This window comes from Typopeltis vanoorti, chromosome 12 (genome assembly GCF_054136105.1).
Source record: "Typopeltis vanoorti isolate ZY-2024b chromosome 12, IOZ_Tvanoo_1.0, whole genome shotgun sequence".
NCBI lineage: Eukaryota > Metazoa > Arthropoda > Arachnida > Uropygi > Thelyphonidae > Typopeltis > Typopeltis vanoorti.
Genome location: NC_143560.1, coordinates 24,441,803 through 24,466,742, shown reverse-complemented (window position 1 = coordinate 24,466,742; position 24,940 = coordinate 24,441,803). Strand labels below are relative to the sequence as shown.

At 37.2% G+C, this 24,940-nt stretch overlaps 1 protein-coding gene across 1 annotated transcript in view; it reads left to right on the top strand.

Annotated features, from left to right (window-relative positions):
* LOC150100631 (fibrillin-1-like) overlaps positions 1-24,940 on the top strand; it is a 1,594,375-nt gene that overhangs the window by 36,868 nt on the left and 1,532,567 nt on the right. Inside the window, exon 2 of the mRNA XM_090401848.1 lies at positions 22,754-22,836. Within this exon, the coding sequence (XP_090257974.1) occupies positions 22,754-22,836 (83 nt within the window). The remainder of the gene's footprint in view (positions 1-22,753; positions 22,837-24,940) is intronic.

Here is a 24,940-nt window from a genome sequence, read left to right as displayed (position 1 = left end):
TAGCTCTCTCCAAAAGGACACTGAAAATTTTGTTACGGTTTTCAACATCATATTTGTGCGAGCTCGGTTTCTCAATATTAACCAAAATAAAAATTAAAAAGCGTGAAAGACTTCCTAATATAGACAAAGAGATGAGGGGTAGCTATATTACATATTAGACCTGATATTGCTGAAATCTGCAAAAGCCGACAAGCTCAAGTATCGCACTAAAATAAGTTCCATTTTTATAAAAGGCAAGGCGATGCATATTTTAATTGTTAGTTTTATGACCCTAAAGCTTTTGGTGTTCCCCGCATTTTTCTTATAATCAAACGTGTTCCGTGACTTCGAAAAGGTTAAGAACCACAGTTCTAGGTTGATGACCAAACTGGTTTGCATGTTCCTTTAAGCCAAGCTATTCAGAATAACTTGTTTGCATATCTATAAATAAAGCATTTATTTACAGTGCTGTAACGAGGGTGTGGCGAAGGAGTCGCCCGCCACGGGCGCAACTAGCTTTGGGGTGCAAAAGTTAAACATAAATAAATAAATAGATATAAAAGTCCGCTATTTTATATTGCATTTTTAAATTTCGGCAATACGCCGCTTTAGACACACAAATTCTGCAACACACTGCAACTCATTTTGATGGGGGTTAATATTAAGTATTTAACATATTGCATTTAGTAAAATTTAATTTGTTTTATTTAAATTTTTCAAAATTTTTGTCATTTTTGGGTTGGGGGGGGGAAATTAGACACTTGCCACAGGCGCTTCATACTCTCGTTACTGTACTGTTTATTTATGTTATTTATGTGCACATATGATGTCCCACTCTGTTTAAAATGGAAGACATTTAACCAGTGTATACTTCCAGTCATCTCATATGATTGTGAAACTTGGTCACTAGCAAATAAATTAACAACAACTCAAAGAAAAATGGAGAGGTTGATGCTAGGCATCACATTAAAAGATAAGAAGTGAAACTCCTTGATAAGAAGCCAGACTCGCATCATTGATATCATTCTTCACCACAAACGACTAAAATGGAAATGGGCCAGACATCTCTCCAGAAGAGAAGATGAGCAATGGACCACCATACTAACGAACTGGATTCCAAAAGAAGGACGTCCTAAAAGAAGGTGGAGTGATGAATTGTCAAATTTTGTTGGGAAAATTGGTCAACCATTGCCAAGAACAGAGAAAGGTGGCAAGAACTGGAAGAGGCCTTTGTCCAGCAGCGGACACACAATGGCTGAAAAGAAGAAAATCAGTGCTTAAAAATATTATTAAATCATCACATTCATCTACAAGTGCAAAAAAAAAAAAAAAAAAAAAGCAATAATATGGTATACAGTGAAATTCACTATACAACTCTGGTCTGGAACCTGATGTGTTATATTATTATTATTACGGGCAACTCCAAGGAGTCGACAGACTCATCGAGGAAGGCCCTAACATCATGTCAAGAACAACTATTCGACATTCACACAGTATCTATCATACCTCGCATTGAACTCATTCACAGTCATGGCACCCACAACAGACTGGCAGCATATTCCACTCATTCACCACTCTCCAAGTAAAATACCTAGCTCTAACACACAGCCTGTAATGGCATGCAGTGAGAAGAAATTGATGCTTTGATATGTCACTCCCTACACAGGGTTTCCAATTTGCTTTCCATATCATGGCCTCAACACTGCTACCCATGTACCACTACATGGACTCCCACATACATAGTCTGTCATGTATGATCTAGTCCAGTATGTGACAGCAGCATATAGCACACTATACAAAAGGAGTAATGATGCATTACTATTTAGCACAATTCTATGCCATATCAGGTGACCAGCCTGCAGAACATTTTAATTTAAAAAAAAATGTACTGCTGTGTTCTGAAATGGAGTTTTGTTTATCTTCAGTGTATTTGTGCATGCCTCTGAAGGATGGCTCATAACCAGTATAAAATTATTATTATGATTCAGGACCTCCATGAAGCCACAAGACTCATCATGGGAGGCCTACACTAGAAACACAGTCTGTCACATCACTTCTTGAACTCATTCACTGTTTGTGTTCTCGCTGTCCTATCAGGCAATGCATTCTAAGGTCTGACTACCCTCCATGCAAAGAAACCACTCATCTGCACTATTACTATTAACTCTTCCCAGCTTCACATCATCTGCTTGCAACTGAATATTCACCTGCAATCCATTAACTGTGTCATTGATATAAAAGTTAAACAATACAGGTCCCAATATATGGGACCCTGCTTGTAATCTTCTCCTTCCTGGATATGCTCCCTCACACGTAACGCTGACATCTATCAGACAGCCAATCCCCAATCCATTTTACTACCATGACATCTAAACCCATGTGCTGTAACTTAAATATCAGATTATCATGTTAAAAGTTTTTTTACTTGGTTATAGTACAAATTAAAGATGCCAAGAAGTTATATTATTAGTTTAATCCTTTATCTAAGTGTAAGCAAACACATTTTGCACATGAAATATCATCTCTGATTCAGATTAATTTAATAATAAGGTGATACACCTTTTTAACTACTTGTATATGGAAAATATATGACTTCTACATTACTTCAACCTTAGCATCCCTTCTGTGTTGGGCTTCCATTGTTGAGACCTTAGTAAAGGTCCAAACCAGTCTGGATGGTGGCCCTTCCCATAATGCATAACATTATACACACCCAAAAGGATGTGTGCTTTGCATTATGAGATACTAATGAAATTGATGTGAAGTATTAGCTTCTATATACAAGTAGCACTATTGTGAAGATACTTCATGTGCCAACTTTGTTTGCTTACACTTGGATAAAGGATTAACTCCCCAACCGGCCATGACGTCTATAGACATCCAGCTAAATCTGAATACGATTCTGTAACACCTATTGAATAACATGGATAAGAAGTGCAATTTGGTCTCACTATGTCATCCACGTCGGCCAGTAGGGAGGTTAAACCAAGATATAACTTCTTGGCTTCTTTGATTTATCAGCTTATAATTTAGGATATCAGTGGCACCAATTCTGGATACTCCTGTCATTAGTATAATGAATCATCAGACTGTTTTTATATCTATCATTATTCCCTACAGATTCAGCATTACACAACATATTCCCCCCTTCTCCCAAGAGACTATTCCTACAAGAGGCCATCCCTGTTACCATCCATCCTGATAATTCTAGTTTCCGTGCATCGACACACTGACTTCTTTAGAGAGCAACATTCTCTCCAGATGCCTAGTCCTTCCTCATTCAAATGCAAGCCGTCTCTTGCATACAGTTCCATTCTATCCTCAAATTTCCTCCAAGAAACCACATAATCCAAACCTCTCTTTTTCCACATTCTGGCTATTATACTATTCATTATTAATGCTCTTATCCTCAGACACACTCACTACTTCCATCTCTTAGTCTTCTTCTCCCATACAACCTCAAGCACGAAGCTCAAATCTCTCGCCACCCGATTCGCACTGCCTCTCAAGTCATTTGTGCCCACCATCACAACCATTGTTTCTTCAGGCAAAACATTCCTCTGGCATTATGTCTTGCAAACTATGATCATCAACTCTCCATACATCACACCTCTTACCACTCTGTCTTTCATTGCTCATCTACATCTTTCTCTCTCTCTTCTGACACTTTCTCTCCTTGTTCTTTCAGTTACCTTCCATTTTGTCATCTCTACATCCCTGGTTCCTGCACTGTTTTGCCTTCCTCTCATTCCCTTTCTTCTACTAGTTCTCCTATTCTTTCCCTTTCAGTTATTCCCATAACTCTCACTCACTCCTAATCTGATTTGCTTTGCACTCATTGTTTCCAGTATCCTAATATCTTCTTTGATGCTTCTTAACTTATTTCTGATGCATTCCACTTCTTTCAGTGCATCTATCTCTCTGTGCAAGCTACCACTCTTGATCGATATTCATCCTTCTAATCAACACCATCCCCCAAGACTACACCATCTTTCAGACTTACTACACTCACTTATTTCACATTCTCATTCATATGCTACTCGTTTTCATCACCGTTTATCATGTTATTTGTCTTTTTTGGTCGGTATTCACCCATTTCTAACATAATGCTGCCGAAGTCTGTTATACTAATTTCTAAATCATGAAGTTGTTCTCATTTTATACAGACATAGACTTTCTGGTCTCTCATCTGCTACATTTTTAACTGCTGGGAAGTGTACATGCTCCAAGCATTGTATAAGAAACAAGGCGGATGAAATGGTTGCACTAATTGCGTCTGTGCACCCAGAGATTGTCGGAATAAGTGAGACATGGTTAGATGAGGATGACATCCTGACAGGAATAGAGATGGAAAGGTATGATGTGTTTCGTGAGGATAGAAGGGGTAAAAAGGGAGGGGGAGTGCTATTGATGATAGAGAAAGAGTTATATCCATACAAGGTAGAGATGCAAGAGGGAAATGGGGCCAGTGGTTTTGAGGCAGTATGGTGTGAGATAGAGGTGAATAGAATCAAATACTTGGTGGGATGTTGTTATAGGCCTGGTAATGTGGATGGTGGTGATAGTGAAATGTATAGTCAAATAAGCCAAGCAAATAAGAAAAGGGTGATCATTATGGGTGATTTTAATTATGGCAATATAGACTGGAATGAAGAGATAGCAACTGGAAGTAAAGAAAATGAGTTTCTTGAGTTTTTGAGGGATAACTACCTCAGACAGTATGTAACAGAGGGCACAAGAGGATTAAGGGTCTTGGATTTGGTCATCTCATCGGAGGATGTAATTATCAATGAGGTATCAAATCATCCACCAATTGGTGAAAGTGACCATGAGGTGATTACTTGGGTGGTTGCCAGCAGTGCAAGGACCCCTGTGAAAAAAGGGTATATGTGGAACTACAAGGGGGGTGATTATGAAGAGCTCAGGAGACAGCTTGCAGGTATAGCATGGAATGAGGAGTTAGCTGGAAAAGAGATCAATGCAGTTTGGGGGATTTTCAAAAAATATTTAGTGGATGCAATGTCTAAATGTATACCACGGGTGAGAAGGTTAAATAAGTTAGGTGTGAGATGGATGAATAAAGAGATTAAGCATGCAATACAGAGAAAAAGGGCATTGTGGAGGCAGCATAAGAGAAGTGGAAGTAACCAATTTCATGAGTTCTACAAAGACCAGGCAAGGAAAGTGACTTGGTTGGTGAGAGTAGCTAAAGAGAGGTATGAACAGCAGTTAGCTAATGAAGCTAAAAAGAATCCTAGGGAGTTCTTTCGATATGTAGCCAGCAAAAGAAAGAATGATTATGGAAGGATGACATTGATTGGAGGAAATGGTATAAAGACAGCTGTTGCAGAATGTGTGGTGGAGATACTTAATGAGCAGTTCATAAAGATCTTTCAATCTTGTGAATGTGACTTCATGGAGAGATTAAGAGCAGTTGATGATGGGGAGGAGAGACTGACTGTAAGTGAGCAAGAGTTGTTTGGGGAGTTGAGTAAACTAGATGTAAATAAAGCTGTGGGACTTGATAATATATCACCGCGTATTCTGAAGGAATGTGCCAGAGAGTTGACACCTGCCTTGACATATTTTTTTAATACGAGTCTTGCACTTGGTCAAGTCCCTAAAGAGTGGAAGGAGGGCAAGATTGTGCCACTTCATAAAGGAGGTGATCGAACTCAAGCATCAAACTATAGGCCTATCTGTGTGTCAGGTGTTGTGGTTAAGTTGTTGGAGAAGCTTGTGAGAACTAGGATCCAGAGTTGGGTTGACAACAATGGTATAATCTTTGATGGACATCATGGATTTGCTAAAGGGAGGTCGTGTTTTAGTAATCTACTTACTTATTACAATAAAGTGACTGCTTCCTTGGACAGAGGAGAAGGATACACAGTAATATACTTGGATTTTGCAAAAGCTTTTGATAGAGTACCTCATGATAAGTTGACAGTCAAACTAGAGCAGATGGGGTTGGATATTAGATTAGTGCATTGGATTGGAGACTGGCTACCTGATAGGTATCAACAAGTTGTGTATGGGGGTGCAATATCCAGGAAAAGGAAAGTCACTAGTGGAGTGCCTCAGGGATCTGTTTTAGGGCCATTACTATTTAACTTGTATATTAATGATATTGGCGAAGATTTGGGTGGAGATATTCAGTTGTTTGCAGTGATGCAAAGTTGGGACGAACCATAAAGAGTAGTGAAGATGTTGTGGCCTTGCAAGAAGACTTGAATAAATTGAGTGATTGGGCAAGCAAATGAGGATGTGAGTTCAATGTTGCAAAATGTAAGGTTTTAAAATTTGGAAAACAAAGATGGGATGCAGAATTTATGCTTGGTGAGAATATATTGTTGGAAGTAGAGGAAATAAGAGATCTGGGAGTGATAGTGGATAAGGATCTAAAATTTAGGGGACACATCGCCAAAATTGTGAAGACAACACAAAGACTTCTGGGAATGATGAGGAGGACACTGACGTGTAGAAGTAGGGAGATTCTTGTTCCATTGTATAAGGCTTTGATTAGGCCACACATGGACTATTGTGCCCAGATTTGGTCACCTGGTTTTCAGAAGGATGAAGAGATGTTGGAAAGGGTCCAAAGGCAACTGACTAAGGTAGTTTCTGACCTCTGGAATGTCGAGTATGAGGAAAGATTGAAAAGATGTAATTTGCAGAGTCTAGTGGAGAGAAGGAAGAGGGGAGATATGATAGAGACCTACAAGTTGGTAAGGGGTTGTTATAGGATCAATGGTGGAGAAGTTCTACAGAGAATAGTGGGAGATCAGGGGAGAACCAGAGGTCATACCTGGAAACTGTATAAAGAGGGTGTGAGTAGGGGAGTGAGAGGCAGGTTTTTTTCGTGCAGAGTTGTGAATGATTGGAATGCCTTGCCTGAGAGTGTGGTGTCTGCAAGGAGTTTGAATGTGTTTAAGACCCGGTATGATGAGATGTGTGTGAGATAAAAGGACCTCCTAGATGAGTCTTTGACTCCATGAGGTCTTGTTTAATAATAATAATAATAATAATAATAATACCACAAAATCATAAGGCATTGGTAAACGGAATTGCAGCTACTGCATTATTTGAACACTGCACAAAGAATACTAACAAATTATATTAAAATATTACATTTAAGTAGAAATTCTCAAATGGAAACTACCCACAAAATATGTTCTATCCAACTTAGATTCCCTGTAAATTTATTTTACAGGGAATCTAAGATTTTTGTTCTAATAAATTAATAGATCTACCTCATAACACCTTGTAAAATATTAGCCAGGAGAGCGATGGCCATGGCAAGGAAACTCTTACTGCATGACAAAAAATAAAAAAGGAAATGGAGGAGGTGAAGAGAATAGAAACCAAAATTTCCTGGCATGTTATATCCTGTCAATAGACTGCATCAGTTATTTTATTCTCCACCTTGCTCTGTATATCCAACCTTTTATAGTCATTTGTGGAGAGTAATATAGCAATGCCAGCCTGGTTGGCCAAGTGGTAAGCACATCTGCTCTCCAGCCAAAATCGCTGTGGGTTTGAATCCCACCGTGGGCATGGATGTTTGTGATTGTCTGTGAAAATGCTAGTAGTGGTGGTGGACGGTAGATGGCATTGGTGTGGATGATGATAGTAGTTGCGGTTGGTTGTAGTTCGTGGAAACAGAGAGTTGTGGAGTAGTGTTGTGCCCTTCCTCAATGACTCTTTGGACTCCCTGGAGGTATGATGTAATAATAAAAACATGCATTTGTCCAAAGAATGATGCTTAAATTTATTTTAAAAAAAATGACATATTTATTGTAGACATATAAATATATACAATAAATTCATTTCTATCAAAAAAAAAAAAAAATCAGCTAATGCCTTTTTATTCCCATATAGGGAGTAGGCGAGGCAGTTTTAGCCCTATGTAGTGACTGAGGGAGCAATTCAATCTCCACCAGTAGCTAATTAGAGATAGCTGGGCCCAAGACTATCACTAATATCATAGATGAAGAGAGGTGACTGACAAGTGCCAGCATCTCGTGATCCCTAATTCTAACACTATTTTTGCTGTCTGAAAATAATGTGGGTTCTATGGTTGATTTTCTTGAGATTATGGGATGAAAAACCAGAGTTTCTGGGAAAAAAACCAGCTTGCCCATGCCAGAGATTGACTAACTTGGGAATCGGTCAGAAAAAGGCTTAGTAAAAGTTCCTCTAGTCGGCGACTAGAATCGAACTTACGAGGCACTCTCTTCGGACGATTTAGCACTGTGGAAAGCACACGCCATCTCCACTGAGCTACACAGGCCCTGATTCTCTTTAAATGGTTCTCTTTATCTAAGCAGATTTGACATTCATATTCTTGACAGAATTATGAGTAAATTCTAATATTTTATATACTGTATCTAACTCCTAAATTCTAGGGTTTCCATAGCTCAGTCAGTATAGATGAAGCCCTTAGGTCAGAAAGACCTGGGTTCGATTCCTGTCAGTGATGTGAGGAACCTTTATCTGGTCTCTTTCGACAAAAGGTGAGTTAACCAGTCTCATACGGAGGTAGGGGTTTTTTCACCTGGGAGATAAAAAACTCAGGTTTTTTATCTCCCAGAACAAGCAAACCGGCCTCTTGAAACACACGCATCTATACAGACATAATACACACCAGGAGACATAGGACTAACCACCTTATTTTCGAATTATGGTTGCAAAGTCCAAGAATACTTTGAAAGGTCATGGGCACTTAGGTGACTGTTAGGACCACTGATAGGAAATAGGATAGGAACTCCTAAATTCTAATTAAAGACAGAGGAAAAATATATGACCATTCTGAAATTAAATAATATGAGCTCAAAGAATACATTATAAAGGAAACTATGGAACTAAAAGTTCTATAATTATATTTAACTATATGGGAATTTATTATTATTATTATTATTATTACGTGACACCTCCAGTGAGCCCAAAGACTCATCGAGGGAGGGCACCTACTCTATAACTCTCTGTCTCCACCACTCAATCCACCAACTATACAATGAATCACAACTACCATCATCTACACCAACTCCATCTACCACCCACCACCACTAGTATTTTCACAGACAATCGCAAACATCCATGCCAATGGCAGGATTCGAACCTGCAACCTTTTGTTTGGAGAGCAGATATGCTCACCACTTGGCCAACGAGACCTGCCACTTCCTGTCCTTATCTTCTTTTATCTTATTTGCTTCTTTATTTTATTGTGTTTACTGATTCATTCATTCTTGTCTCTCAAATTCCTTATAATTTGAGAGTGAGCAGTAAGCAAGTTTCCTTAATGCATCTTTCTTTAATTTTGCTGATGAATAATTCCTAAGACAATAGGAATATATTTAAATAAGCAGTTCCAGATACATTTTTCATAAAAGAACTTTACTGCAGATCAATGTTCCCTCTAATTTTTGCCAGGCCAATTTAGTATTGCACAAGTAGCAATACTAAATCAATTTCTTTAAATCTGCATACTACAGAAATCCATCACAGTTTGCTGGACTTCAAGTGATACCTGAAGTCCAGCAAACTGTCCAGACCATTGTTTTTCAAACTTTTCTGACTATGAACTGCAATAAAAAATACATTTTACATCTCCATCCAACACACATATGCACACTTGTATACACAAGGTGGCCCATAAGTCAAAAAGGGGTTTAAACATTTCATAAATTTTTTATTTATTAATTATTTTTATTAATTTTTGTTATAATGAAATATAGCATCTGAAGATTTTTTATTAGTTGTGAACAGTCCCTTTCTATGGTATGTTTCATGACAACTGTTAATGTTTCTGGCTGCAGCACCCTAATTTCTGCACAAATGTTCTCCCTCTGTTGGATTCTCTGCAGCTTGTTCACCTACACCTTTTCCTTCAGGTATCCCCATAGGAAGAAGTTGGGAGCTGTCAGATCTGGAAAATGTGATGGCCAATTAATTGCAGATCTTCACAAAATTATTTGCTATGTAGCAACTACTAAATGTCCTCTCTGGCCTGTCTATATACCTCACACCATACTCAATCAAGCAATCAGCTATTTTGCCTCCTATTTTCTACTCTGAGAAGGCACACTTCATCACTCTTGTAATATTCCATTTTTTTTATCCTCCCTTATCCTCTATACTAATGCCAGGAGTATCCGAAATAAAGGAGACGAATTAGTGATAGCATTAACCTGGCCAAAGATTATTGGGATCTCTGAGACGTGGTTGATGGAGGATGATATAATAACCAGAATTGAAGTGGCAGGGTATAGCATTTTTCAGCAGGATAGGAAAGGAAAACATGATGGTGGAGTACTGCTTATGATAAGAGATGACTTATATCCTCTAAGAGTGGTAGCTTTGGAAGGCAGTGACACAGGTGGTTTAGAAAGTATATGGTGTGAGGTAGAAGTGGGCAAGACAGGATATTCAGTGGGGTGTTGCTATAGACCAGGGAGCCCGGAAGGTGGGGGACCAGGAGTTGTTTTTGCAGTTGAGCTTGGCGAGTGCAAGAAGAATGATTGTTGTGGGAGATTTTAACTACAGCAGTATAAGTTGGGAAGAGGAAAATGCAAGTAGTAAGAAGGGGATAGAATTTCTGGAATTCTTGAGGGACAAATGTCTTCAGCAGCTTGTAATATAGGGAACAAGAGGTTCAAGAGTTTTGGATTTGGTCATTCATCAGAAGAGCTGATAATAAGTGAGATGACATCTCCCACCAGTTGGAGAGAGAGCGACCATAGATAATTATCATATCTATGGTAATTATCATACCATAGATATGATAATTACCATAGACATTATCATATCTATGGTAATAGATATGATAATGCAGAGATTTACTCATAACTCATAGATTTAATCTTAAATCATAGATTTACTCATAACTAGACAAGCTACAGCTTTGGCCCTAACATTAAAAGAGACGTTCAAAAAGCTATTACACCTAATGAAAAGTTATTAAATCTAAAATTTACTCAGTAGAGGGATCTCTTAAAAGTTATAGTTTAGGGAGTATAACAACCATAAATCTGCTTGATCATTCCTAGGCAATATACTTACTGTTTTTCTTTTCACAGTCGACAATAACTTCCTTATCCTTACTCATCGGTGTGTTCTTCAACATGAAAGTGATCCTTCCATTCCATCAAAGTAATATACATCTCATAATCTTTTCATCCCAAGGTGCAAACCGACAGCTGTTATCTCTTGCATGCTATTATAAATATTATCTGTTAAATGACAGCTTCCATAGCTCAGTTGGCTTTGACGATGCCCTTTGGTTATAACCAGGGTGAAACCCTTCTAGGATATGAGGGCTTTTCAACTGAAAGTGAGTTAGCCAGTCTCGTACAAAGGTGGTGGGATTTTTCCTCCCAGAAACTTGTTTTTTTTACCCCTGCAAGGAAACCAGCCAAGAGAACAATGCAGTTTACAGACAAAAATACCTTAAAATAATGGCTTTATTTTGGTTTTGTAAGATGGTGTTGTTCCCACCAGTATGGACCTCACTGCGCTGTATCATCATACACTAACTGGTCTGTTTAAATCATTTGCAGGATTACTATGTTACAATAATTGGTGATTGCCATCCTCAGTTTTATTTAAACAACTGGATACTGCTCCCCCTCTCCAAAAAAATCATTCCTTATATCATTAATGTGTAAATTAAATAAGAATGACCCTGGTACAGTACTCTGTGGCACACTTCTGGTCATCACCTTCCTTGTGATGGATTCTACTGTTCGATGTCTATTATCCATCAGCCATTTTATACATGTCATCAGCATCACATCCATCCTGCATTTGCTCCAGTTCACATAACAGAATTTTGTGGTCACAATCAAAAGCCTTCGCATTTGACAGATGCCACAAAGGTGGCAGCATTTTTCCTCCCAGAAACTCAGTTTTTCTGCAAGAGCACACATGCAATTTACAGACAAAAATACATTACAACAATACCTTTATATTGGTTTTGTAAGATAGTGTTGTAGGTCTACCCATATAGACCTCACTGCAGTTGTATCATCATATGCTAACTGGTCTGTTTATATCATTCCTTATAGTAAGTCAGTATTACACTGAAAAAAATCTTCTTTATATATTTTTATTTTATTACATTTAAAAAATCTTCTTTATATATTTTTATTTTAACTATGTTATAAAATTAGGTAAATTAGTAAGGTACAACCTACCCTTCACAAAGCTGTGCTTCTTCCCATAGAGTATCATATTCTTGTTTCCCTGATCATGAATTCTGCTTTTAATCAATTTTTCCAGTACTCTTACCTGTGCTACTGACATTATTATTATTATCCATGGAGTCGCAGACTCACAGAATACATAGAGTAGGAGTGAAATGGATGAACAGTGAAATCAAGCAAGCTCTATTGGAAAAGAAAATACTATGGAGGAGGTACAAGACAGTTGTAGTGAGCAGATCTATGAAGAGTATAAAGTGCAGGCTAGAAAGGTGATGAGCATGGTAAAGAAAGAAAAGGTGCAGTATGAGAGGAGATTGACTGGTCAAGTCAAGGTTAACTGAAGGGAATTTTTTTGCAATATGGCAAGCAAGAGAAAGAATAATTATGGCAGGTTGACAGTGGTGGATAGTCGTAGTAGCAGAGTGATCGTTGCAAAGGATATAGTGGAATTACTGAATGAGCATTTTATTAGCATATAACATACTGATGTAAAGGATGCCATGCAGTGTAGCTCAGCGGATGTGGCGTTTGCACACCGCCGCGCTTGGCCGCACGAAGGAAGACTTGGTTTCGAGTCTAGTCGGCGACTAGAGGAAATTTTTCTAAGCCTTTTTTCGACCGGTTCCTGAGTTAGTCGATCTCTGGCACGGGCAAGCAGGTTTTTCCTCCCGGAAACTCGGGTTTTTCGTCCTGTAAACTCAAGAAAAACGACCGTAGAACCCACATTATTTCAGACATTAAATATATTGTGTTAGGGTTAGGGACCACGAGATGGCGGCACATTTGAGCCGTCTCTCTTCACTGTGTGCCGCTTAATTAGTGATAGCCTTGGGCCATCTGTCTCTGATTGGGTACCAGTGGAGATTGAACTGCTCATTCAGTCTCCAAAAGTTAGATAGGGCTAAATGGCCTCGCCTACTCCCGTATACGGGAATAAAAAGGCGTTAGCTGATTTTTTTTTTTTTTTTTGATATATATATATAGAAGGGAGGCAAGTATTAGGAGAACTGGAAGTGAAAGAATCAGAGATATATAAGGTGTTGACTGGGTTATAAGGCTGTGGGAATGAATGACATATCATGCATTCTTAGGCCTAAGTTCGATTCTCATCATGACAGGAGGAATCTTTATATGGACTTTTACGATTGAAGGTGAGTTAGCCGATCTCATATGGAGGTAGTAGGGTTTTTTCTCCCTGAAACTCAGGTTTTTCATCCTGCATACAGACAAATCGGTCCTTCAGAACACACACACACACAATTTACAGACAAAAAAAATACTAGCTGTGGTGGTAGTGGGCAATAGATAGTGCTGATGTAGATGATTGGTAGTAGAGGTTTGATGTAGTGGTGGAGACGGAGAGTTGTACAATGGGTGTCCTCCCGTGATGAGTCTTCGGACTCCATGGAGGTGTCACGAATAATAATAATAATAATTCTTAAGGAATGTGCACCACAGTTGGCTATGCTCTTGACCTGGTTATTTAACGAATGTCTTGCAGTGGATAGGGTTCCTAAGGAGTGGAAAGTAGGCAAAATAGTACCAGTCCGCAAGTATGGTTCTGGGACAGAAGTTTCCAGTTAAAGACCAGTCTGCATAACTGTGATTGTGGTCAAGATGTTGGAGAGATTGGTTAGGATACAGAAATAGAATACAGGATTGAGTTGATGGACATAGCATTCTTTATGATTGTCAGCATGCATTTGTAAAGGGTAGGTCCTGTTTTAGTAATTTACTTGCATTTTATGATAGAGTAATGTGTGTGTTAGATAAGGGTGATTCATATACAGGTATCCCTTGCTTAATGCGGCTTTGCTTAACGCAGGATTTGATTAACGCGGCGAAATTAATTACGGCAATCCCTTGATATATGGCAAGTGTTTTGATTAACGCTCATTTAACCCTGCAGAGCTCGCAGCTGATCTAACAGATACATGCAAAATGTTTAATATAAATATTCTTACACAATTCAGTATATAGCTTAGAGGTCATCAGTAGCTGTGCATTCATATGTTACGAATGATATTCCGTCATGTCTGCTTTTTGCTGTCAGTTTGGTTTACACATGTTATGTAAAGGTTTATAATATTTGACAGTAAATTGTATCTGAGAGATACCATGACCTCCGATGTCAGTATAGTATGGTTTAGTTTTTTTTTTTTTTTTTTTTTTGTTCAATAATTTCTAGATTGTAACTGAAAATAAATAAACCATCATGTATTACTGAAATAGAGAGCCAAAGGCTTATTTATCATACATGTCCTCTAGGAGATGTGCTTTACATTATGAAAAATACTATGGAAAGTGATCTGGAGCTTACTCCACCTTTACTACGAGTTGCCCATAAGGTTGCTAATGCTTGCATCCACTGAAACTTTTAGTTTCTATATATTAGGCATGAAACTCTTATAGTTTCTATATTCAGCTATGAAATAATGTTGGATTCAATATCCACTTATTTGTACCATCATGTATTATATTTGCAGTGTTTTTTCTTTATGTTTTATTGCTTGTTTGCCGAGGTCTGGAGAGTTGTTTTGCTTGTTATCGTAGAATTTATGCCGATAAGAAAAAAAAACTAAAACTGGTCAAAACGACTCTTGATAACTTCTTTTGATAAAAAAATTGCAGTAAATAATGTAGGTACAAAGTAAATTATTAAACATTTACTTTGCATTCATTTTTTATCTTTCCTGAAAGAGTACCATATAAAATGAATTATTAATACAGTAATCGATCATGGATGAATTGTAATTTTTACCATTGATTATAGATTTGATTAACGTGATTTTGATATATACATGGTAACATCGAGGGATTAATTAACTGCATTAATCGAGGGATATCTGTACAGTGATATTCTTGGACTTTGCAAAAGTATTTGATAGATTACCACATGTTGAGTTGGTGTATAAGCTGTAGAGGATGGGAATAAATTAGATGGATTGGAGATTGGCTGTCTGAACAATACCAGTAGGTTGTGTATGATGGAGCATGTCTTAAAAAAAAAAGTCAGGTAACCAGTGGTGTGCCACCCCAGGGTTCTGTTCTTGGGTCCCTGCTGTTTTACTTGTTTGTAAATGATATATCATGTGGACTGAGTGGAAATCTTCAGTTGTTTGTTGATCATGCAAAGTTGGGGAGAATTATAAGTAGCACTGCTGATGTTTCCCTTCAGGAAGATTTGATTATATTTTTGACTGGATAAAGGAGAGAGGGTTGTGGTCTTAATATTAATAAGTGCAAGCTGTTGCATTTTGGAGTGCAGAAATATAAGGCTATGCACTATATCATTGGTGCCATACTGCAGGAAGTGGATGATATTCAAGATTTGAGAATGATGGTTGACAGTAGAGTCATAGGGATAACCACCTTATCCTCGTGTCACGGTTGAGAAGTCCAAGGATACTCAGAAGACTATGGGCACTTAAGTGCCTGTTAAAGCCACTGATGGATGGTTGACAGTAGACTGAAGTTTAGAGGAAATATTGCTAGTGTTGCAATGGCTGCACATTGTAGTGCTGCTATGATAAGAAGTACTACTCTAACATATAGAGATAAGGAAATGGTTGTGCTGCTGTATAAAGCACTGGTCAGGCCACACTTGGACTGTTGTGCTCAAATCTGGTCACCTGGTTTTCAGTGCAATGTGGAACCATTGGAGAGGGTCCAGAGATGAGTGACTAAGACAATATCAGGAATTTGGAATACTGTCTATGAAGAGAGGTTGTAGAAAAGTGGACTGCAGAGTTTAGTGGATGGTAGGAAAAGCGGTGATATGATAGAGACATTTAAGTTAGTTAGAGGATTTTATTGGATTAATCCAGATGAGATTATAAAAAGAGTAGAAGACGAGAGGGGAAAAACCAGAGGTCATCCCTGGAAGTTATGTAAGAGAGTGGTGAAGAGGGGTGTGAGGAGTAGATTTTTTACATGGAGAATTGTCACTGAATGGAACACATTATCAGAATGTGTTGTTAATGCAAGAAGTGTTAAGGATTTTAAGATTCGGTATAATAAATATGTTATCTGTTGAATGAACCTCCCATGATGAGTCTGCCGACTCCATGGAGAGTGCAATACTACTACTACTAATAATAATATCTTCCACAGCAGTTATCCTTATGCAATTTTCACCAATCAGTGTCATCCTACCATAATCATTCTTTTGTTTTACTGGCTACATATTGAAAGAATTCCCTAGGATATTTTTTTCATTTTATTTGCTAACTGTTGCTCATACTCAACTTTTGCTACCCTTATCAGATGCGTCACCTTCCTTGTCCATCCTTTGTATTCCTCATGGAATTGATTATTATCACTCCTCTTATGTTGCCATGTTACTGATCAGTCTGTATTTGCTATCTTTTGAAGTTCCATTATGTCATGGAACTACTTCATCCTCTTTCCACTCCATTAAGAACTCCCTAGAGCCTAGTCAAAGACACCACAAATTATTTTGCATTTACTTGTAATACATGGGCTAATGCTTCATTTATTCCTATGCAGTATTCATATTGACATCTTATAGCATCCTAATCTCTTGTTCCTGTCTTGTTCATTATATTAGTGCCTGTCATGTATGTTACGGAGTATCTTCACCTGGGTGATGCCTCCTCAGAAAGTGATCAGTAATTCAACATTGTATGTCATTGCAGTATCCATCCTGCATTTTCTTCTTCTGCTTCTGTCACCTCTCTACCATCTGTATTTCTTAACATTATCCTCCATGATCACTACAGAGTGAAATAACTCTTTGGGATTTCGTTTGACCTGATCAGCTAATATCCTCTCATAATCTGATTTTTTCTTCCTTATTATGCTAGTTACACTTCTTGCCCATTCTTTGTACTGCTCATGAGCTTGTTCATCACACTTCTCTCTGTATACCCTCCAAATATATATACAGGGTGGTTCCAAATTCCATATACAAACTTTGAGGGGAGGTAGAGAACATCAAAATCAACCATATTCACATACGAAAGCATGACCAGAAATGCCACTGGAAGCTACTAACAGGGACACAAAGATACAGAAATAACACAAGGCAGTAAGTAGTGTAAAAAACTTTATTAGGCGTAACTGAACAGTTCATTAGTAGTTAGATACATAATATCATAAACTAGGTGCATGTCTGCTATCTCAGACATGCACTTTCGTAGAACGACGCATGTTCTTCGTATGACGTCAAAAGCTTGAATGAGGAAGTCCCAATTGCTCACCTGGAGCGCTGGCGAATAGTGCCACCTATCACTTTCGGGTGACATTTCCGGTCATGTGAATATGTGAATATGGTTGATTCAAAGTTTGTATGTGGAATTTTGAACCACCCTGTATATATTATTTTTATTTTTATTTTTTTTTTTTCAGCTCCGCTCCTGCTTAAATAATAACTTCAACCTGACTTATCTTTCTGACTCTGGGTATTCAACCTGATACCGCTTTGCTCAAATATTCATCAAACATTTTTATGCATTGCAGATATTCTTCCCTTGGACTTTCTTGAATTTGTTATGAATTTGTCAGCTCTTTAATAATTTTGCACATATCCCTTCTTAATTGACAATTCTATTCACTTATCTACATTCCAGGTCAAATGTTCTGATGCTGTCACAAGATCCAGTACTTTTAATACTTTCAAATCTTGGTCCTCTCTATCACTTTTTGTTTCATCTTATCTCTTAGTAGCCATATAAATTCCATTTCCTTGATTCAGTTTATGTCTCCATACTTGAAGTCCCCATAATGGTTACTTCTCCTGCAATTGTGCTAATTTGCTATTGGGTGCCATCTACATCTTCGTTCATACTTCTAGCTATATCAGCAACAAACTATATATTGTACCCTGTTAGCCTCTGTTTCACACTAGGTAGTATCAAATGTGCTACCCTATATCTTTGCCTTTCTGCTGAACTTTTACCCTTGTTGGTTACAAGCCTTCTGCTTTCAAAAAGCCTGTTAATTCTTCTAGCTTAACCTATCTGTATAATGAAAGACTTGGAATGGGTAAAGTTCCTGGAGAGTGGAAGGAGGGTAAGATGTGCCATTACATAAGGGTGGTGATAGATGGGGGGTATCATACTATAGGCTAGTTTGTATTTCTTTGGAGTAATTGGTGAGGACGTGTATACAGAATTGGACAAATGAGGACATTAGTATTTATGCAGGCCAGCATGGATTTGTTAAGGGGTGCTCTTTTTTTTTTTATTGTAAAAGGTAACCAGATATTTTTTTGGGATTTTGCAAATGCATTTGACAGGGTGCCATATGATAAGTTGTTTTTAAGTTGAAGCATAATGAGTTTGGATATCAGGTTATTGGTTTGGATTGATAACTGGCTTTCTGATAGATACCAGAGAGTTGTATATGGGGGAATGGTATCAGGGAGCAGGAAGGTTATAAGTGGAGTTCTACAGGGGTTGGTACTGGGACTTTTAGTATTCATTCTTTGACAATGACATTGTCACTTGACTATAGAGAGAGAATATTCGGTTGTTTACAGATGATGTGAAACTTGGAAGTATTATTAGTAATAGTGTTGATGTTTTGCTCTTTTTAATGGGAGGGATGTCAATTTAATTCAACTACATGCTTGGTTTTGAAATTTGGGATCCACAGATCCTCTGCATCATTCCCAGATTTTGTTGTGTTGGCCTCACAATTTTGGTAATGTGTCCCCTAAATTTCAGATCCTTATCCACTATCACTTCAAGATCTCTTATTTCCCTTCACCTCCAACAATATATATATCTCCAACAAGCATGAATGATACATCCCATCTTTGTTTCCCAAATTTTAAAACCTTACATTTTGCAACATTAAACTGGCATCCCCATTCCTGTGCTCATTCACTCAATCTGTTCAAGTCTTGTAAAGCCACAACATCTTCTCTACTCTTCATAGTTCATCCCAACTTTGTATCATCTGCAAACAACTGAATATCCCCATCCAAATCTTTGCCAATATCACTAACATACAGGTTGAAGAGCAATGGCCCTAAAACAGACCCCTGAAGCACACAACTAGTGACTTTGCTCTTCCAGGATATTGCTCCCCCATACACAACTTGCAGATACCCATCAGCTAACCAGTCTCTGATCCAATACACTAATCTAATATCCATCCCCATCCATTCTAGTTTGACTATCAACTTATCATGTAGTAATCTATCAAAAGCCTTTGCAAAATCTTAATATATTACTGTGTATCCCTCTCCTCTGTCCAGTGAAGCTGCCACCTTATTGTAATAAGTAAGTAGATCACGAAAACATGGCCTCCCTTTAGCAAATCCATGCTGTCCATCAAAGATAATACCCTTGTTGTCAATCCAATTCTGGATCCTAGTTCTCACCAGCTTCTCCAATACCTTAACCACAACATCTGATACATAGATAGGCCTATAATTCGATGCTCGAGTTCTATCACCTCCTTTATGAAACGGCACAATCTTGCCCTCCTTCCACTCCTTTGGAACTTGACCCAGTGCAAGACTCATATTAAAAAAAAATATGTCAAGGCAGATGCCAACTCCCTGGCACATTCCTTCAAAATATGTGGTGATATATTATTCAGTCCCACAGCCTTATTAAGATCAAGTTTGCTCAACTCCCCATATACCTGTGTATGGGGAGTTGAGCAAACAATATATATATTGCTCATTTACAGTCAGTCTCTCCTCCTCATTCTCTCCTCCTCATCATCAACTGCTCTCAAACTCTCCATGATGTCACATTCACAAGAATGAAAGACCTTCTACAGCAGTTGCTCTTATACCATTTTCTCCAATCAATGTCAGCCTTCCATAATCATTATTTTATTTTATTTTTTTTTGCTGGCTACATATCAAAAGAACTCCCTATTATTCTTTTTGACTTCATTAGCTAACTGCTACTCATACTTCACTTTTGCTACCCTTACCAACCAAGTCACCCTCCTTGCCTGTTCTTTGTAATCCTCATGGAATTGATTATTACCACTTCTTTTATGCTGTCTCCATAATGCCTTTTTCCCCTGTATCACATTCGTAATCTCTTCATTCATCCATTTCACACCTACCTTATTTAATCTTCACCCCCTTGGAATACATTTAGACATTGCTTCTACTAGATAGTTCTTGAATAACTGCATTGATCTCCTTTCCAGCTAACTGCTCATTCCATGCATACTCATGAACTATTTCAATTTCTTTATTGTTTACCTTAATAATGTTGTGTCTTTCATCATATCCTTTTTGGTTTGCCATTATTTTGGTTTTCTCAGAATTAATATCTAATCCAATTTCTATTCATTTAGTTGTTAGATCTTCTATCATTTGCTTTAATCTTTCATATTGTGTGCAATAATAAGAATATCATCAGCAAATCTTAGGTTATGTAATTTAACTCCATTAATATTGACTCCTTTATTGGTCCATTCTAAATTACTCATCATATGTTCCATTTTTAATGTGAAGAGTTTGGGAGAAATGGTGTCTCCTTGCCTTATTCCTTGATTTATGTGAAAATTTTCACTTACTTCATTAAGAATGATATTTGATATAACATTTCCATAAATATATTTTATTATGTCAATAAGTTTTTGAATACTATAATCTTTAAGAGCTTATATAATTGATGATGTTTTTATGCATTCAAAAAGCTTTTTAAAAATCTACAAAGGCCATGTGAAGAGGAAGGTTGTATTCATTGCATATTTCAATAAGCAGGCTTAGGAACAGGAAAGACCCTAGTCCTCGAATACTCTAATAGCATTGGGGAAAGGTGCAAGAAGGAAAGAAAGGAGAGAATGGTGGCAAACCCGAGGTACCTGATGCTGGTACCTCGGGTTTGCCACTCCTTTACTTACTAAAGTGAATCCTTGAGACAGTATCGATATTTAGAGAAAGTAAATTAGAAAGAATTACATTCTATAACTAATTAAAATTTAAGAATTAAATTTTAATTAAAATTAAAAAAAATTAAGAATACAAAGAATTAAAATTTCTATAACTAGTATTTATATAATCTATAACAAATAACATTGATGTGTTCAACTCCAAGAGTACTGATGTAATCAGTATTGAATAGTCTTTGGACTGTACATAGGTGAATTTCAAGCTGTGTTCTTGTTACATTAAAATTTTTACTAGGTTTTTCTTTAGCAATTAAAAAAATTCCATTTTTTGTCTCATTTTATGAAGTAAAATGTGATGAATAATCTGATCTCTTGTTAGCATTTGTGAATTCTAGTATAGGAGAAGTGAGGTAACTATAAATAATACTTCTGTTCTTCTTTATTATTTATAATAATCTTTCCAGTAAATTTCTATTAAAAATTAACCTACCTCTATCCCCAAATTTGTATCATAAGCATATTTAAGTTCTGATATTCTTGAAATTTCTAATGTTCCTATCTGACTGTTGGATAGGTATCAACAGGTTGTGTATGGAGGTGTGGTATTGCAAAAGAGGAAGATCACCAGTGGAGTGCTATAGGGATCTGTTTTGGGACTATTATTGTTTAACTTTTATGTTAATGATATTGGAACTGGCTTAACCGGAGACATGCAGCTATTTGAAAAGTGGGAAGAACTATGAGAAGTAGAGCAGATGTTGTGACCTTGCAGGAAGATAGTGTGTGAGTGGGCAGGAGAGTGAAGCTATCAGTTTGATGTTGCTAAGTCCAAGGTCTTGAAATTTGGTATGCAAGGTTGGGATGCATGGTATATAATTAACGGAGAAATTTTGAAGGAGGTGGAAGAAATGAGGGATCTTGAAGAGAAGGTGGATGGACAAAGTTTAGAGGTCACATTGCTAAAATTGTCAGAACATTACATAGGATAATGGGAATAATAAGGAAGAGGACATTGACAGGAGCAAAGAGTTTATAGTTCCCATATAAGGCTTTGATAAGGATGCATCAGGACTACTGTGTGTGCAGATTTGGTCATCTGGTTTTCATGGGAATGAGGATGTATTGAGAGGATTCAGAGAAGGTTCATTAAGTCAGTGTCAGGTCTATGGAATGTCAGATGTGAGGAGGGAGATTGAGGGAATGTAGCTTGCAGAGCCTTGTGAATAGAAGGAGAGGGGATATGATTAAGGCATATAAGTTGATGACAGGTTGTTAGCAAATTAATGTGGAGGAAATTTTTCATTGAATAGAGACAAGGGTAGAAAAAGAAGCCATTTCTAGAAGCATATGGAGGGCATGAGCAAGAAAGTAAGAAGGTTCTTTACATGGAGAGTGATCAGTGAGTAGAATGCATTGCCAGAAAGTGTGGTGAGTGGGGAAACTGTGAATGAGTTTAAGGCATGGTTCAATGATCTTTTTGCATGAGAGAGAGTGTGGACCTCCTGTAATTAATCTTTTGACTCCATGGAGGTCAGATGTTAGTAGTAATAATAATAATAGTAATAATAATAAATTGATATAACTGTTACCTCTTTGTAGTTTTCTATGAAATTAATATGCTCACAGAATATATAGTTATTTTAAGAAATGATCCAAGAAGGAATTCATGTGATATTTAATTTTCTAATCTTTATGACTATTCTAATCATTTTATTTTTATTTTATATACTGCACTATTTCAGGCCAAATGTATGTGGAAGAGGAAATAGGAAATACTGTTGTCCTGGGTGGACTAAAAGAGGAATCGGAGCGCTATGTATTATTCGTAAGTTAAATTGTGTAATGATAATTTTGCATTCTGATTAAATACGGTAAATTATATGGTATCCAGCTATGAATTAGCAGCTTAGTATACAGCTACTCATATTTCAATCCAGTCATAGACAACTGATTTTGAATATGAACCAAATGCTAAGTTGCTAATGTGTGGCCAGATACTGTATGATTTATTGTATCGCCAAAGCAAATCTTCAGTTTAATTCTTATTAGTTTACAAATATCAAGAAACAACCATTAAAAACATTCTTGGTGTATGCACACACATACATATATGTGTGTGTGTGTGTGCACACACATATATATGCATATATGTGTATGTGTGTGTATACAACCATTAAAAACATTCTTGGTGTATGCACACACATACATATATTTCTGTGTGTTTTGAATGTGAAATCTGTATGGGTCTAATACTGATTGATAGCTTTTATAGTATTTTTTCTATTACTGAATACATTATTTCCCCCCCCCCCCCCCATTTCATCATTCTAAAAGCAAATAGTGATTTTTTTTATTTTATCCTCTTGGCTCCAATACAACTTAGTATGATTATATTCATTGTTTAGCTGCCATAATTATCAAAGTCCCTAGTTTCCATGTTTTGAATCTGAATGGGTTGGTAATGACATTACATAAGGTGAACTTATCAGTGGAACTGTGGAAGATGAGTTTAATGTTAGGCTTGTCTGCAACAGATCCTGTTCTTTAAATTTCTTCATCAGTTTTTCAACTGTGTTGTGTGTTATTGGATTCTTTTCGTGATGTTTGGCATAAATTTGTCTGCCATTTCTTTCTCGGTCTATTCCTTGGTCTATTCGGTGAGTACCTTATGGATGGACCCTAAGGTACTTACAATTACCAGAGGTAGTTGTGAGTGCCCTAATAGTGGATGAGTTTATGGAGAGGTATGATAAGTATTATGCGAATAATGGTTAGTATGGGTCTTTTCCCATTAAGAAGAACTATCTCCAATCTTTCATCAGTGTTTAATGCCATTAAACACTGATGAAAAGAGTGGAGATAGTGCTTAATGCCATTTTTCACGGTTCTAGACTTGGACACCCTGTAATTACAGGAATCGAATGTAAAGAGTATTGCATTTTCAGAGACTATAGAGGGAATATTACAGAAGAGGGAAATTATTGATCATAACTGAAAAACTTTAACCAGCAAAAATAGAAATTAAGGAGGATTTTAGGTCTGAGGGAGATGGTTCATTTGAGGTTATCTGCAAGATGGAAGCTGTATACTGTTAGATGCTGCTTTAGACCAGGAGTGAAGAGAAAGATATGGAAACCATGCATCATCAGATTAGCATAATGAGTGCAGGCAGAGCAATTATTATGGTGTGCCTCAGCTGTGTGGATATAGATAGGAAGGAGGAAAGGATATATAGCAAGATGGAAATGGAATTTTTGCAATTACTAAGAGAAACTACCTGAAACAGCATATGATGGAGGGGACTAGGAGTTTGAAAATGCAATATTTAATATTTGATAAAGGTGTTGGATCCCATAATAGCATTGGAAGATGTAATAATCATGGTAGCAACTTGCCTCCATTCATAGAAAGTGAGCATGCAATATTGCCTAGGCAGTTGCTAAACATGTGGAATTCTCACCCACGTTATATGGACACAAAGATCATGATAATGACAAACCTATGAGGCAGTTTGGAGCAGTGTCATGACATAAGAAGCTAGAAGGAAAGAATGTGAGTAGTGCATGAGAAGTAATTGGGATTGTTTGAGAGAGGCAATATTGAATTGCATATCCAGGATGAGGAGGATAAACTAAGTGGGGATTAAATAGATGAGTAGCAATATAAAGCAGGAGCTAAAAAAAAAAAACATTGCAGAGGGAATGTAAAGAAATAAGTGACAAGCATGCTCATGAGCAATACAAGGTGCCAGCAAGGTTGAGTAGTATGATAAGAAAAGCTAAACAGATTATGTAAGAAAATTAACAGCAGGCCAAAGTAAATCCAAAATACAAAAGTTTTTTATGCTGTTAGGAATAAGAGAAAGAATAATTATGGAAGGATAACTTTAATCATTACCAAAAGTAGGAAAGTGGCAGAAGCAGAAGAAA